The sequence below is a fragment of the Apus apus genome, chromosome 14, assembly GCF_020740795.1.
Source record: "Apus apus isolate bApuApu2 chromosome 14, bApuApu2.pri.cur, whole genome shotgun sequence".
NCBI classification, from domain to species: domain Eukaryota; kingdom Metazoa; phylum Chordata; class Aves; order Apodiformes; family Apodidae; genus Apus; species Apus apus.
In genome coordinates this window covers 4,956,941-4,973,301 of record NC_067295.1, presented here as the reverse complement: position 1 = coordinate 4,973,301, position 16,361 = coordinate 4,956,941, and the positions used below count along the sequence as shown (strand labels likewise).

At 46.1% G+C, this 16,361-nt stretch overlaps 1 protein-coding gene across 1 annotated transcript; it reads left to right on the top strand.

The window, feature by feature from the left end:
- Positions 1–1,156: 1,156 nt before the first annotated feature.
- On the top strand, positions 1,157–15,180 carry LOC127390626 (kinesin-like protein KIF19). Its single transcript, XM_051632452.1, has 15 exons — positions 1,157–1,178; positions 3,464–3,544; positions 5,777–5,887; positions 6,745–6,832; positions 7,425–7,561; positions 7,789–7,914; positions 8,509–8,703; positions 9,477–9,629; positions 10,511–10,633; positions 11,316–11,466; positions 12,403–12,595; positions 13,660–13,849; positions 14,432–14,702; positions 14,870–14,991; positions 15,145–15,180. The coding sequence occupies exons 1-15, from the start codon at positions 1,158–1,160 to the stop codon at positions 15,178–15,180; spliced, it is 1,998 nt and encodes a 665-aa protein (XP_051488412.1). The 5' UTR covers position 1,157.
- The last annotated feature ends 1,181 nt before the right edge of the window (positions 15,181–16,361 follow it).

Here is a 16,361-nt window from a genome sequence, read left to right as displayed (position 1 = left end):
AGCTTCTGAAGGATTGTCAGAAGCAGGTTTGTAGGTACTGAATAGTATGAGTGGGGAAAAAGGCCTCCAGCAGCAGTTGTACCTTCAGCCTTCAAGGATCCAAAATGGGAGCAAGGGGGAAATAAACCTTAAGCATTGAGTAGAATAGTATCTCATTATGCTTGTTCAAGTGTTGTCTTATGTATTTTAAATGTTCTTAAATAGCAAGATTAACTGGAACAATTCTTATAATCCTGGGCAAGTCTTCACTTTCAAAGTCTTTATTTTGAATTTGTAATAAACATTCTCATGACCTTTCAACCCTTTACAGTCCTTAATGCAAACTTCATAGAGCAAATCCTGTTCACTTGCTATACTCTGTTTTAACTTAAATTCTAATATTTTTAAATAAAGCCTTACTGTAACTTTTATGAGCTTTGACTCATTTAGTATCAATAAATAATGAAGACAAAATATGATCTTGTGGTTTTTTACTAGGTTCTTGTAATGAGTGGACTGATACTGAGCTGCTGAAGGATCGATTGCCTTCTTGAACGTGGGAGTCATGAGATACCACTGTGTGATGTGGAAATGCAGTGGAAGTTTGCAGTTAGCTCAGGGAGGTAGCAAACTGTTTCCTGATTGTCTCAATGGCTGTTGTCAGCTCTTGTGCAAGACTGGAGGGATCAGGCTGCTTCTGGCTCAAGTTCTGGTGGAGCTGTGGGCCCCTGTTCCTGGTTGTGCTGTATGTTTAATCCTGTGGGGAGGAGAAATCGGGCATCCTAGATGGGAGAAAGTGATGGCTGTGGCCTGCTCACTGAGGGTGTGTGCAGATGGGTTTACATGTACAGAGCTGATAAGGGCTTGCAGGTGGGTCGTTTTGCTTATCCTGACCCTTCACTGTCCTGTGCAAGGTGAGGTGGTGGCACAACTGCTTCCCACAGCACTTGCTGCCCTGGGGCTCAGTGCTCTGATGCTGTGCCTCTCTTGCTGCCCTGCAGTCAGCTCCCACCCAGGGGACTGCAGGGGTTGCCTCCCTCTTCCTTCCCTGGGGTGATTGCTGCTGTCTTTACCATCCAGCCTCCTGTCTATGCAGTCTCCTGAAGGACTCCAACTCGATGTGCACCTCCCTGGGCAAATTGCCCAGCCCTGAGCTGGCATCATCTCGCAGCTCAGCCATGAAGGAGCAGCAGCTCACGGTGAGTCTGCCTGCTTAGGGGAGGACATGGGGTAGGGAGGAGCAGCTGGGCCCCAGCATCCTTCTTGTCATGTTCCCCAGCTGTCCTGCTGTTCCTAGGCTCTGTGGCAAAGCCAGAGGCAAACACTGAGATTTGCTCTCTTTTTTGCAAAGCTCTGTTACTTAAAGCAAAAGCTGGGTACAAAAATCATTGCAGAGGGAAAAAAAATGTATAGCAGGGGAGGTGTAGCTAGGTAACCTGGCAGGTTGTGGTGGTTAGCCCTCCTTGAACAGCCATTTTCAGTGTTTCCTATCTCTTGGGGATCTGTGTGAGTGATGGATTCATAAAAAGCAGCTATGAGCAGCTGGGATTATAGTCCTCTCTGAGTCTGCACCATTGCTCCAGCACTGCTCTGTGTTGATCAGAGTTAGAGGAGTGCTTTGAACCATAATCCTTTCCCAAGTTTTCAGCCTTCAGCCCTGTGGCTCTTTGTTCAGCTGAAGCACTGCCCTCACATGGTGCTGAAACATGACTGAGGCAGACACAGAAATCCCTGCTCAAAGTGGAATTGCTTAAATTAAAGTCAATATCTAGAATACCTTGCATTCCTCTCTAATGCAAGAAAAAGCCTTAGTACTTGGTGTGACCTGTTTCCACATGTTGCTTATTTACATTTGTTTTCTTACCCTCAGTGGCCAGGGCTACCAAATACAGAGATTACTAGACAAGTCCAGAGGTTAAGGCTGTCCAAGAAAGACTTGCATTATTCCCCACTCCTCCTGCAGGATTTGGGGTTATGGTGTGCAAGGTAATATTTTCAAATGCTTCTAAGATGAGTTCAGCCCCTGGGAAGGAGATGCTCATAAGAGTGTAACTCAGACATGTTTAGGAAGATGATGAAGTTAAGTTCATTGTTGCATTCTTGCGAATATTAAAACCTATCCAAAGCCAAGGTCTCCTGAGATATTCACAGTGAACAAAATGTTACTTTGCTGCTGCTGGAACTACTGAAAAATGTCTTCTACAGTGCTTGAGATTGGGAGCTGTTCATGAGACCCTTGTTAAATTGACAGGTAGCTCGATTTGTTATTGTGGAAATAAATCTGGTTCCTATAGAAACTAGTTGCTTGTGACTGGTGGGGCCACAGAACAAGTCTGTTCCAATAACTGCACACCTTCCTGATGGGGCATCATTTATGTGCATTATGCAGTGTTTCATCAGCATCAGCTCTCCTGTCAGGAGCTGCTAAGGGGATGCTGCTGTGTTTTATGGAAGGGAAAACAGCTAAGGAAAGGTGAAAATAGAATTTTTCAAATCTCTGTTATTAGCTGAGATGACAAGGGCAACTTTGAGGTGGGGTTTAGAGTTGGTGATATTCTCTGGAGTCCCTCCATCAGGCACACAGGTTTGGCATCTGGGACAGTGCAGCTTGTCTGCAGCTGCAGTGAGGCAGGGCCAGAGCAGGACCCCAGCTTCAGGGGGCCTAGTTAATCATCCCACAACTGATCCATGACACCACACTTTCCCTGTTGCTTCACCTATAGATTAAGACAGGCTTAAACAGTGTGCTCTTGTGCATTATGAATAGTGACAAGCACAGCCTGTGTCTTTGAAATCTTCGAGTCAAATGATCGCCTGTGTTTCAAAATGGAGTCTGGTGTTCCTGACTGATTGAGTTGTGGCACAAGGCACTGGCAGTTAATTGCTGCTTTATAATCACTCCAGTCCTGCAGTGAATTCCAGCTTCCAAGAAACCCCGCGGGACCTGCACAGATCAGAGCTAACTTGCTCTGATCTGGTTGAACAAGCTCATAATGATTGCTACCTGGGATTAAACGAAATGGGTACTTAGTGAAATGCAATTCCCATTCTTTGTCATGGATAACTTTAATCAGTGTTTTGGGAACACCAGGGGAATCTGTAAGCATGCTCAGCTTTATGGCTGTTGGTACCATGGTCCCAGATCTCAGAAAGTTCCTGCTGGCAGCATCAATGACATGGCTGAGTTAATTCTGCTGCCTTCTCTGTCAATCAGTTGGAGTCTTGCTGTGTTAGAGACAGAAATGGGGGAAGAGGGAGGAAGAATTTGTCGAGATAAAATTGCAAATCATGGGAGAATAACTGGTTTAAACTTTTTAAACTTCCTGAAACTCTCCAGGCCCTAAGCTTAAGGTTTTAAGTTGATCAGCAGAAGAGATGCAGTGAGAAGCGGTAGATATTGCTGGTGCTTGCACAGAGCTGAGCCCTGGTGCAGGTAAGTCTGGGTGGCCCGAGCTCAGCCAGGCTGTGTGTGCTGTGTGTGCAGGTGGCCCTTCGCATCCGTCCCATCAGCGCAGCAGAAGAGGAGGAGGGAGCTGCCCTTGCTGCCCGCAGAGTGGGAGAGCAGGTAAGCTGGGGGCTTGTGCCTGGGCTGCAGGAGAGTCCTGAGGTCAGGGGAGCCTGCTGGGCACCACATGGGCCACTACAGGGCTCTGGCTCCTCTGGTTTGTGTGCAAACACTTGCTTCCAAATCCTGCAAAACTCCCGGCCTTGCAGGGATGCAGCTTCCCATGCAAAGGGCAATTCTTATCTCCACTGCTGCATCTTTTACCTCTTGTTCCTCTTCTTTAAGAGGCAGGGATTGCAGGAAGTCCCCACATAAGTTTTCTACATCACTAAATCTATTTGCATATTTTTACAGTGTCCTTGTTATTTACCAATGTAAATCCCATTACCTTTTATCTTGCTTCATCAGAACTCTGAACCCTTTCTGAATGCACACTAATTCTGTAATATATCTTGTCTTCTGTCTCTGTGCAATAGTCAAATGATAGCAGTCCTCAGAAGCAAAGAGAGCACAAACCTCTTTCTTCTTTATGTATTATCTTTTTCTCTTTATGGATTATCTTACAAACACAATTTTTGTTCATCTTTACTAGGTGCTTACTGGTGAAACATCCCTCTTTTTTTTCTTTTCTCTCTTTAAAGCAGTTGTTAACCTCACAAGGTTATCAGCTTTATTTTTGTCCAGCTTATTCAGACTTGCATCATCTACCCTGAGATCTGTTTTCTTTAATGGAAATCTGGGAAGGAAATGTGCATGACATTAGTCTGAGTAACTTCTCTCTATGAGAATGAATTTCTCTTAATAATGCAAATAACTGTAATTATGAAAGCAAATTAATTGACTGGGCAGTTGAAGTACTTAGATTTCTTGGTGTATTTTCATTTACATCATGTTCCCTGCTATTTTTGCTCCTAGCCTAACTGATTTAGAGCTGCATCTCTCTGCTTACTAATCCTAAGACAAAATTGATTCTGTTAGTGTCTTGTTATGTTGTTAATGCTTCCGTGCAATAGCAGAAGATTTATGCTTTTAGAATACTGCTGGTTAGACGTGTTAGCTCCAGGCTGGAAGAGAAGGACTCTTGGATGCATGGATATGCTGCAAGCAAAATTTGAATGCTACAAGGACTTGGTAACGGGGGCCAGAAAATGTTACAGACAGAATTTCTAAAAGAAACATGCTGACCTCATTCTCCAAGCTCTGCTCTTGGCTGCCACACTTGCATGTGCACGTGATTCCATGTCAGCCCATCTTTTGCAGGCAAATGCTGCCACCAAGGATAAACCAGGAGTTCTTCTTGGAGTTTGCTCTTGTGTTGCTTCAGGTTTTAAGGCCTGAGCTGGACCAGTGAAAACTTGTTTAAAAAGTCATTCTGGTAATTGAAATATTGCAGATCAAAATTAGAGATACTTGTCAAAGACTTGGAATTTAGCAAGAAATGAAAAAGAAAAAACAAAGTCTTGACGTTCCTGACCACCCATGGGCAATTGTCCTAGACCCTTGTCTCCCATGCCTGGCACACTAGTGCAGTTATTCTGTAGGTCAAATGGTGGTTAATCTGTGCTCTAATTGCTTATGTAACGATCTGTTTACCTGAAAGAGAGTGAAAGCTGCTCTAGAGGAGGAGACACAGGGTTCTCTGGCCCTTCCCTTGAGGCTTGAGCATCTCCTTTTGAGCTGTTTCAGTGGAGGAGAAAGAATACCATTCTCCACAGAAACTGTACACTGTGATAATGAGGTACTAAAATAGATCCTAAGTGACTGAAAAGAAACAGAACCAGTTCTGTAACCTGCTGCTCCTCTCCCACCTTTGTTTTTTCCTTGATAAAAGCCAGAAATGGCATGTCCTTGAGCAATGCACATATTTCCTTCCATCCTTTTGCAGAAAAGTCTTTGGAAGATGACCTTGGACACATTTGCACCTGAGAAACATAACGGCTCTGAGTCTTGGCTGAAAATTGAGGCAAGAGGTCCTGTCCCCCTCCTGCCTGCATGGGGGTTGGCTGGGTGTCATGTCCCTGCAACCACTACTATTACCCAATGCCAGTGACTGTTTCACTGCACAAAGGACCTTCAAAGCCTTTTTGCAGCAGTTACTACTTCTCCAAATTACAGCAGCTGTGGCCTCAGTTACCAAACAAAGCTTGTGGGTCTCTACATGGTGTTTCCTCCACTCAAAGCTGCAGTGCAATGCTCCTTTGGCCAAGACGTGATGGTGCTGTAAGAAACCCCAACAGGCTGTTAACCAAACCCAGGCCTAACGGTTCTTCTTCTGACTTTCTTTTATAACAGAGGGTGGTCCTAATGGACCCGAGTGAAGATCCAGATGACATCTTGCGAGCCAACAGATCCCGAGAAAAAACATTTGTGTTTGACATGGTTTTTGACCACAGAGCAACCCAGGTAAAAGGCTTAATATTAGAATTGTTTTCCCTGCTTAGATCAACATTCTTGGCAGGTGAGTAGACTGTGCATCCCCGAGGCCACAGGTCACCCATATAAAAGGTGATAGTACCGAAGGTGAGAGGACTGTGAGGATTTTCCTTTGTCACAGAAGGGGGAGAGGAGCAGTATTCAGCCTGCCTCTCTCCCCCAGGTGCAGCACACCTCAGCAGGGATGAAGAGCTTTGTCTCCTGAGGTCTCTGGTGGATGAGATCATGGTCACACTGCTCAGCTCTATTGCTCACACACTTCTTCCCTGTGTCCCTGTTGTATGACCGTCTCATGAGACAGCTCTAGTGCCCTTTCTGAGCTGAGTTTTGCAGACAGATATAAGGTGCAGTATGAGGATTTCATCAGCACCTGCATTTTGTGATCACCCTCACAAGCAATTCAGTCATCTCTGTTCACATGAAAGTTCAGTGCAGCACCCTCTCATGCTACTCAAGACATTTCTGGAGGCCCAGTGGCACTTCTCAAAAAAAGGATAATGTCCAGGAGAGAATATACTCCCTTCTTTAGCAGACACAAATTAAAACCAGAGCATTCCATGTTCTGAGTCCAAGAAAATAATCAAATTTAGGGACATTTATTTTAGTAAGCTCCTGCATCTTGCCTGCCTTTAGAAAATTCAATAAACCTCTGTGCTTTTCTGCTCATTTTGATGATGTATCAAAATTCAAATGGTTCACGAATTGTTCCAAAGCCCAGGAAGTTTGTAAAATGTTGTGAGAAAATGACAGGGAATGTAATTAAGTATAGATTGTTTGGACAGCTGTTCTGCCTGACCATAAATTTATGCTTTTTTTGACTGAATTAGGAGGAAGTATATGTGTCCACGACCAAAAGCCTGATAGGAGGAGTTATTTCTGGCTACAATGCAACCATTTTTGCATACGGTCCAACAGGTAAAGTCATCCCTCTGGCTGTACTGCTCCAGATGAATAAAATGTAGCTGTTCAAACCAGAAATGAACTCTAATGCAAATTAGGTGCTTACTGTGAAGATGAGACTGAAGCATTAAAATATGATTATCATCAGGAACTAAGGATCTTCCTTCAATGCTAACATAACAGCAAAGCTGCCCTGTTTAAGTAGTCACTTAATTGGGGTGGAATTCTGTGGAGACAAATATTTCCATTAAAAAGATGAGGGCATCTGTGCAACGTTGGAGATTGATCTCAGGAGAATAGATACAGCTGTAGAAAGCACCTATAGACTACAGACTAGGTGCAAATATGTTTCTGCCCTAGCTCTGAACACCTAGGTGGACAGTTAACCTACTTATCTGCCCACCTCTGAGTCCTCTTCCTACCCATTTTGGGTGGCACATGCCACATCTTTTCTGCAGCAGTGTCACTGTGGGGTGAGAAACCAGAGTAACTGGAGGAGGTTTAGGGGAGGAAGGACAGAAATCAGCAAGAAACCAGGCTTTATTTGTTGTGAAAACTTGCTCACATGGAAGTTGGTCCTTGCTGCCCTTCTTTGCATCTTTCACAGGAGCAGGAAAAACCTACACGATGCTGGGGACGGACCGTGAGCCAGGCATTTACATCCGCAGTCTTGAAGACCTCTTTGAGGCCCTTGAAGCTACCACTGAAGAGATGGATTACAGAGTCTCCATGTCCTACCTGGAGGTGAAGTGTCTTGTGTTGCCCTGGATCCAGGTTCTGTGGGAATTCAGCAAACCCCTGGAAGTGGGGTATCCAAGTCTGTCCAGTGTGTGGCACTCCCCTTGGGCTCCACAGCTTGGGTGTTCCATTCTTCCCTTCCTCTCCAAAGAATACAGGATCAACTCAACTCTCTTTGCAGATCTAAGGACCCACTGCTAGTCTCACACCAACCCCTCATTTCTTACCCTCAGATCTATAATGAAGTGATCCGTGACCTCCTGAACCCATCCTCAGGGTTCTTAGACCTGAGAGAGGACCCCAGAGGCAGCATCCAGATAGCAGGAATTACAGAAGTCTCCACTACAAATGCTGAGGAGGTACCTTGGGCTATGAGGGGGGTTGTTGAGAGGGGGTTTGTGCTTCCATGCATCAGTGCTTTAAAATTTCTTGACACTTTCCTATTGCTGGTGCCTCACTTGGGCAAGGACCTTTTGTAGTAGGACCTTGGTGGAACTGGATTAATGTGATTACTTGGATGGAAAGGGCTGATCATGGAACCATGTGAGTGGTAGAAACCAGGCTAAAATCCCCAGCTAACTCCTGCTAAGTCCTGCTAGCTCTGCCACCCCAGGGTGCATGCTGCTTTCCTGGAAAGACAAAAGTGTTTTGATTTGTGTACACACGTGTCAACAAACCACTTGGAGGGGGAGAAGAGATAATGAAGCTCCCTTGAGCTACACTGCCTTGCATATGAGATAAACAGGCCTTCCAGGAAAACAACCTGAAACCCTTCTCCCCTTCCAAGGTCATAAGTTGAAGGGGGAGATCTGGGAAAAATCAACAGCAAAACCTCTGCCAGGATGAGCAGGCCCAGAGTTCATGCCCTGGGTGAGGGGCTCAGTCTGCAGGGAAGGCCACGATAAGGCTCAGGCAGAGCTGTTCATCTCTGCCTGCTTTTCTGCACCGTGCAGATCATGCAGCTGTTGATGAAAGGAAACAAGCAACGCACCCAGGAACCCACCCCTGCCAACCAGACGTCCTCCCGCTCTCACGCGGTGCTGCAGGTGACGGTGACACAGAGAAGCCGGAGGAAGGCGGCGGGCGAGGAGGTGCGGATGGGAAAGCTCTTCATGGTCGACTTGGCAGGATCAGAGAGGGCAGCCCAGGTAGGGCTGGAGCTCAGCAGCTTTTGGGTGACACTAGGCTGGATTCCTTGGCCTGCTGGGCAGGGTCTGCATGCCTGTCCTCATCCTTGAGGAAACCAGCACTGGGGGTTTCTCTGTTGCTTTAGAGCAGTAGTTTGTACTTGAGATGGTCACAAAATAAAGGCAAAGTTTGATGATATTGGTAATATCCTTTATTAGGCCAACTAATGTAAGTGGAAAAAAGCAGCTTTTGGGTGCAGCCTTTTCTCAGGTTTGGAAAAGCAGCAGCAAATTTCACATCTATAGAGAAGCTGAGGTCTGTTAGGCAGGGATTGGCTGGGCTGTTGGAGAGAAAGCTGGTACCAGTGGAACAGAGGAATGTTGGTGGGTGGAAAATAAGGCAGCTGGCTCTGATGGGGAGAAGGAAATACTGAAACTCAGAGGTGATTTGTGGGAGAGAGATTTTACATACCAAATACTTCTACTGAGACCAGGCATTCTGGTGTAATGTAGTTATGCACCTTAATTTCTGAAATAATCTTTAGATGATAATGAATAGCTGTCTTTTAAGAGCCGAGAGGTAAGAGGTGGGTCATCTTTTCTAGAAATGTACTCCTACCAGTACCCCTGTGCCTCAGGGTGGGGTTTAACCCTGCACTTTCAGGTTGGTTTTGCAGGAGGCATTACTTTGACATCCAAACCTTGACCCTGGTGGTAGCACACGGCTCTCCAGGTGCAGCCCCACTGTTCTGAAGTGCGTGCTTTGTCTGTCTGTCCACCCTCCCTCCCAACAGACTCGGAACCAGGGCAAGAGGATGAAGGAAGGAGCCCACATCAACCGCTCACTGCTGGCTCTGGGCAACTGCATCAATGCCCTCAGCGAGAAGGGAGGGAGCAGGGCCCAGTTTGTCAATTTTAGAGACAGCAAACTCACCCGCCTGCTGAAGGTACCGTGCACCGTGGGGCGGCAAGAGCTTGGCGAGTCTGGTGCTGGTGTCACTGCCCTAATCTGACAGGACTTGAGAGCTGGTCCTCCAAGATTCTCTTTATCCACCCTGGAATGCTCCTCAGGATCTTGCATGAGCTTTGCACTGCAATCAGGGCTTGACTTGGACAGTGCTGTCTCTGTAACATGCATGTTGTCTTGTGGTTGCTGGGGTTAAAAAAGGACCTCCTGTAGGGTTAAGGAAATCCTACAGATTTGGGTTGTGTGTGTCTCTAAGATTGCAGGTGACCAGTGATTTTCTAAATTAACTCACTACCTTTGAATGTTTCATCCCATCTGTAACATTTGGCTGAAACTGGCCAGGAAATTTGGATGTTATTGGGATGGGAGGAAGAAATACAGAGGGTGACTATGTGCTGTCATGAGTTGTCTCTCCCGTAGGAAATCGGAGAGGTTACAGACCTGCTCTTTGCTACACTGGTTATTTTATGGATACTTTACAACCTCATTTCTGAACCTTACCTCAAGTCTTGGTTCTGAGCTACCACTGCATGACAGATGTTTTCTAGAAGATAGTGGGGAGGAGAGATAGAAAAAGAGGCAGGTTTCTGCTGTGAGCAGCATCAAGAAGCTGCCAGTGCATTTGTGGAAACTGATTTTCTGGCAGTTCTTCTTACGTAGAAAGTTAATTACTTATTGATTTTGCTGTTGATGGAGAGAGGGCCTAGTGAGCAGTCTTTTTCCAGGACTTCCTTCACTCCTAATTGGGATTGCCCACCAGAATCTCAATGAATCACCAGCATATGCAACCATGGTGGTTACCACAGAGCAGCAAGCCTCTGTCTTGTCCATACTAACCACATCAATGTTGCATCCCTGTAGGACTCATTAGGAGGCAACAGCAGGACTGTTATGATTGCACACATCAGCCCAGCCAGCACCTCCTTTGAAGAATCTCGAATGACCTTGATCTATGCTCATCGAGCAAAAAACATCAAGACGCAGGTAAATGAGTGAACAGCCCAGAAGGAGGTGGAGGTTGCAAATGAAAAGCTTGCAAAGTGGAAATAGAAGATGTAGTGGATGAAGGGAGAACAAACTTCAGGAGGGGGCAGTGCAGGATGGTACAGCTCAGTGGGAGTGATAGAAGAGAAGTGGATGAAAGGAACAGGGGAAAGCAAGCTGTGTGGGTTGTGGATGAGAAGAAGAATGTGAGGGTCAAAACAAGGGAGCAGAATAATGGGAAGGCAGATGATGATGTGCCTGGTGTAGACCTGGCTGCAGAACATAAAGAATGGTGGTTGGAAGATGGCTACTGGAGGACAACATATGGGGAACGTCCCGGTGGGGTTGCTGGGCCTGGAAGAGGAAGTGAGTGGCTGTAGAAATGAGGAATAAAATGGAGAGGCTTGGGTGAAGGAAGCTGAACACTGACCTTCAACAGGGTTTTCACTCTTTGTTCCCTGTTCTCCTTGAGGCCACAAGGTCCCCTGGCTTTTCTCTGTTACCTTTTGGTAATTTCTCAGAATTAGGGAAAACCACTAATCTACAGTTTCCCCACTCATAAGGAAAAATTCTTCCTCATCACAGAATTTGATGCCCCTCTAACTGAAAGCATAGCTTTGTTTGCAGCTGTTGTACTAGTAATGAACCCTGGGACAAATGCTCACATGTTCTGGCTCACCAGGTAAAATGTAACCTGCAGAACGTCTCCTGCCACATCGACCAGTACACCAGCATCATCACGGACCTCAGCAGGGAGATAGAGTATCTGAAGGAGAGGATCAAAAACCAGGAGAAGAAAAGTGCAGTCAGCTCTGACCTCGGGGATCTGCAAGGTAGAGCCAGGAACAAGAACTGTTCTGGGGTAACTGCAGGGAAGGGAGCTGGGAGAGGAGCTGTGTGGACATATTGTGGTAGCACTTGGTTGGGCCTCCATGTAGACATAGCAGGGGCAGCTCAACAATGCTTGTAGGGAACCAGAGAGGAGAACACAGTCTGATGGGCAGAGGAGGCAGGCAGGGGGCGTGAAGTTGTTCTTCTATGTGAGCCTGTCTCTGGTGAGCTGTATGATGCTGGCCAACACAACCTTCTCAGCATCTTCCCCAACATTAAAATGTGTTAAATTTTGCAAACCTGCCCTTGAAAAGAGTTTTGACATCAAATGGTGGCATTTGCTGTGGAAAGTCCTGACTCCTACAGAGAGGTGTCCTGAGTCTGTAGCCTGTGTCACCACAGGCTCTATGGCCACATCAGGACACTGAGCCCTGTTGTATGGTTCACTGTACCCAATTAAAAATAAATAAAATAGGGAGAGGGGGCAGGCAAAGCTTTTAAAACATTGATTGTTCTGTCCTGGGGATTGTTCCTTTTGTTGTTGAATCTGGAAAGGAATGAAATAAAAATAATCAAGTTCTCTGACAGATAAAACATGAGGTAGAACAGGTCTTTGTTACCAACACACAAGGTCATTTCTAGATAACAAGCACAGAAAACTGATACTTTTTTCTTTTTGGTGGGTGGAAAGGGGGAAGAGATGTGCCTGCAATGCAGTATCCTCCTGATACTGACAAAAGCAGTACAATGAGACCTATTTATTGCTAATAATACAGTCATAAAGATAGATTTCTTCACCACGTGATTAACTTCAAGAGACCAGAGAATGAAGCAGAGTCCTACAAACACAGACTTTGTAACATGTGGACTGAGTGGCTTGGTCCCAGAGTAGTTTTGGGGGGTTTGGCAGAAGTTTTCATGGCCTATTGTCAGCTCAGAAAAGTCTTCTCCTGCAGCAGAGAGGCACCAAGGCTCTGAGGCACCCAGTGGCCAAGTAATGAAGGCCTTGCGGGCGCAGCTGATGGGGGCTTTCAGGGAGCAAATGGAGATGCGCCGCAGCCTGATGGAGCTGGAAAACACCAACATTGATCTGCACATGGATACCTGCAGGCACCTCCTGACAATCACAGAGTGAGTAGCTCCTTAGCTCTGAGCACAATTTATACATGGACCTCCAAACGCCCCATGAGAAATATTAATATCTCGTTATCACACACACACACACACCCCCCAACAAAAATGACCAAAGGATGCTATTAAAGAGAGTATTTAATTGTTCATGCAGAAAGATCAAGTGTAGATTTGAGATCTACCTATGTGCTGAGGAGAAACTTGACAGGGTGGTGGTCTGTAAAAGGTACCCAGGGATTTAGGGTAGCTTAAATCCATGCGACTCTGAGCCTTAGATTAAGGTGCTATATTTGCAACGGGTGCTTTCTGCTGTTGAGAAGCACATCCCTAATCCCTCCTGGTGCTTGTAAGGAGACTGCAGCCTGCACACTGTGCTGCACTGCAGTGCAATTGCCTGATGTAGCTCAGTAAGGCAACCTGCTACCTCTATCATCAAGCTTAAGCTCAGGACTCAAAGCTTAAATAGCAGATTCTTCACCTCTATTTGGACCTTATTCTGGACTCATGTTTTAATGGAAAAACTGGATGGCAGCACAGTCTGAGATTGTTGGTCGTTGCACGTTCCAGTCCTCTTGTGTTTGTGTTTTCCATCCATATGTACTGCATCTGGTCATAATTTCACGTCAGAGAAATCTGCCTTATCCCTTTCTTCTGGATAAACTCTAAATAAGTGTCAGTTCTCTCTCATCGTTGCTAGTCACCCTCTTAATGCCTCTGTAAATGTTGTAGTCTCTTAAGATTTGGGTAATTTGTGTAGTTAAAACAGTCTTCAGGACATTAAAGGTCTTCAACGAGTACCTGTGAACTGTGAACAATTTGTGATGAGAATGGGGAAAGGCACTGTTCCCCGTGCCATGGAAAGATCACACAGGAGGCCAGTCTTACACGTTTCCAAATGGGAGGAAACTAATTGTGCTCTTTGGCATGGTCTGTCCAGCTACAGAGTAGCCTGGACTAATTAGCTCCACTGCTGCCACACAAGAAGGAGCTGGACAGATACAATGTAGGGCATCACTGAGTTATGACACTGTGTCCTAAGAAGTTCCTTCCTTTTGTGCTGGCAGCTGGGAACGAGAGAAGGCTCAGGGTGCATTCAAGTATGACAAGCCAGCAAAGGAGGAAAAAGATGAACATGCAGAGGAGGAAGACAGAGAAGCAGAGATCATAGATTCACCTGAACCTCATGAAGTTACAATAGCAAGAGAAGAGATCGACCTGCTGCTGGCAGAACAGCGCAGGACGGTGGCCCTGAAGGTGAGGAGGTGAAGGTGTCCTTACAGTGGCAAGTCTGACCTCTGCCTAGTGGGTGCTTGAGGGGCAGGATGGCAGCAGCAGAAGTCAGAGAGGTGCTTGTGGCTTTGGGCCAGCACCACAAGAGCAGTGTGGAACCTGTACCACAGCTGGGCTCCTAAATACCTGGGGCTGCTGCAGGAAGCAGCATGGGAACATCCTGCCTCTGTCCCTTGTGTTTTTTAGGACAAGGGAAAATCACAAGCCCACTGTTTGGGTTCAGCCACCCATAAGAGATCTCATTCTTCCATTTCCCTTTTTGGGGACACTTTTAGGGCTTTTTCACTCACTGGTTGTTCAGTCTTTTGGTAATCCTGTTTTTTGTTACCTAATGTTAACGTTTGTGAGTTCCTCTAGGCAAGGCCTGTGCACCTGTGGATCTATCTGCCATGACTGAAACATGGTGGCTGCTAATAGAATAAGCAAAATACTTTTTGTAGATGTTATTTTAATCTCAGCTTGAAGGACATAGCACAGATTTGTTCACATGCCCTTGTTATCCCAAGAAGCCAAACTGCCTTGACAACCCCTCTCTATCTTTTTCAGACAGAGCTGGAGCAGCACTTAGCAAATGCCAAGAAGAAAGCTTCCCAGATGGAGGAGCTTCTCCCCAGACAAATCACCAGTGAGGATCAGCAGGAGGTGCTAAGGCTCCTCTGCAGAGCCCATGAGCTTGAGCTTGGCAACACAGAGCTGCAGGCAAACACACTGTACAAGGAGAATTTGTTGTGCCAGAAGGATTTTGTGATCCAGCAACTGCAGCAGCACATGCTGCTCTGTGAAGAAATTATTCAGCAGCAGCAGATGCTGATAACAGGTAAAGCAGAACTTTGCTCCTGCTCTGTCATGATTCCTGAGCTTTGTTTTCTGATGCCAAAGTGAACAAGCCACCCAGAAGTCCTTGTCATGGATGTAATGAGTCCACAGTTCTCAGCTGTTTATCTAGGAGTGATTTTTAACTTTTCCTTCCCATCTCTGCTCCAGCCCAGAATATTCCTGTCCCAGAGACACTGGCAAGGTTACACCACCTGCACCTCTCTGAGTTGGAGGAGGGGACACTGAATCGCCTGTTTCTGCTGCATTCAGTGATGTCCAGCATGCTCAGGGTAAGGCAGAGCAGACCCTTCTGATGGAGAATCCAGGTTGTCTATGATCTTGTGTCATGGCCATAGACTCATATACACCCAAAGCCTGGCTGGGTCCTGGTGCTAGTCAGGAGCTGTACAGAGCTTTGTTTTATGAATGTGTTGTCTCCCTAGAGCTCTGCTCTCCTTCCCTTTGACTCAGAGAATTAATGAAGCTTTTAGAGACAGAAAAGGACCCAGGCAGGGTTGTGCACGAGCCAGCATGTTCATCCTCCTAGTTGCTGTTGTGTTAGCCTTGAGAGAGATAACTGCCTTGGTGGCACACAGAAAAGCAAAGGTTAGATGGCCAAACATTCTGGAGACCTCTACTTGCTTATGGCACAATTACTGAGGTCTTCAGGTCTTTTCTGCAAGAAGGGAAAGACACTGCTGGCTCTTTTGCCTTTGGAAAGCATGTGTGTGTTTTGAGACAGAAAGGGGCTGCCAGGAAATTGCCAGTGTTCAGCAGGGAGCCCAAGCAGCAGGTCTCTTGTTTATTATGGTTGCCCAGAATGAATGGGCTGAAGAGTTTGGTTTCACCTAAAATAATAAACTTAATGCTAGTCATGTTATATGAGAGATGAAACTACTCTGGGTGCCATTCACAAAAGAGCAAATAGCAGGTGGCCAGAACTATAGAAAAAAACATGAGGTATCAAGGGTGTCTTTGTGACCACAGACTGGGAGCCAGGGCTAGAGGTGGGGCTTTACAGTGAGAAAAATCAGCTGAGGATCTCATTCTTCCCTCTTCCTGCAGCCCCACATCAGCCCTTCTCTGGAGGTAAGTCAGCATCTGGATCTGAATAAAGATGAGGTCAGAAAGGGTCTACCTGGGACCGTGAAGGATCTTCCCTGGGGGGTGAAGTTTGACATTCCCTCCATTACCCATCAGTCAGACAGGTAATGTGGAACTCTTTCATGGTTACTTATTTTCTAGGGTGTGGGTGCCTGGCAACTCCAAGCTAAATCCCCATAGCTGGGTAATATCAAACTGGAAGAACCTCCAGAAACTGAAATCTGTAAGAGTTTCCTGGTATAGGTATATTGCAAGAGTTTCCTCTTGCAAAATAGCTCTGGGTTTTAGTAGGAACTGTCTCTGCTGAGGGGGCTATGGGAGGTGTTTGGATTTGCTCCTGTTGACAAGCATTTAAACCAAATAAAGTAGCAAAGTTTGTGAGGATCAGGGGACAAAACCTCACTCCTTCATAAATCCTCAAGTCCTTCCTTGCTGTGTTCTTTATTACCTTGTTTACCAGGTTTCTGGCTTTCCCCACAGCTTGAAAGCTCTCCCCTAGACAGGTTTCATCTCTCCCTGTTGATACAAGGTCTGTGCATTCATCTATTAACCTCTT

What these genes read in the sequence shown, in the direction of transcription:
- LOC127390626 (XM_051632452.1), top strand. Translation starts at nt 1,158, where the DNA reads ATGAAGGAGCAGCAGCTCACG. An exon ending in TCTCCATGTCCTACCTGGAG is followed by an intron (nt 7,562 to 7,788) that starts GTGAAGTGTCTT and finishes TCTTACCCTCAG; the next exon opens with ATCTATAATGAAGTGATCCG. An exon ending in CAAAAAACATCAAGACGCAG is followed by an intron (nt 10,634 to 11,315) that starts GTAAATGAGTGA and finishes CTGGCTCACCAG; the next exon opens with GTAAAATGTAACCTGCAGAA.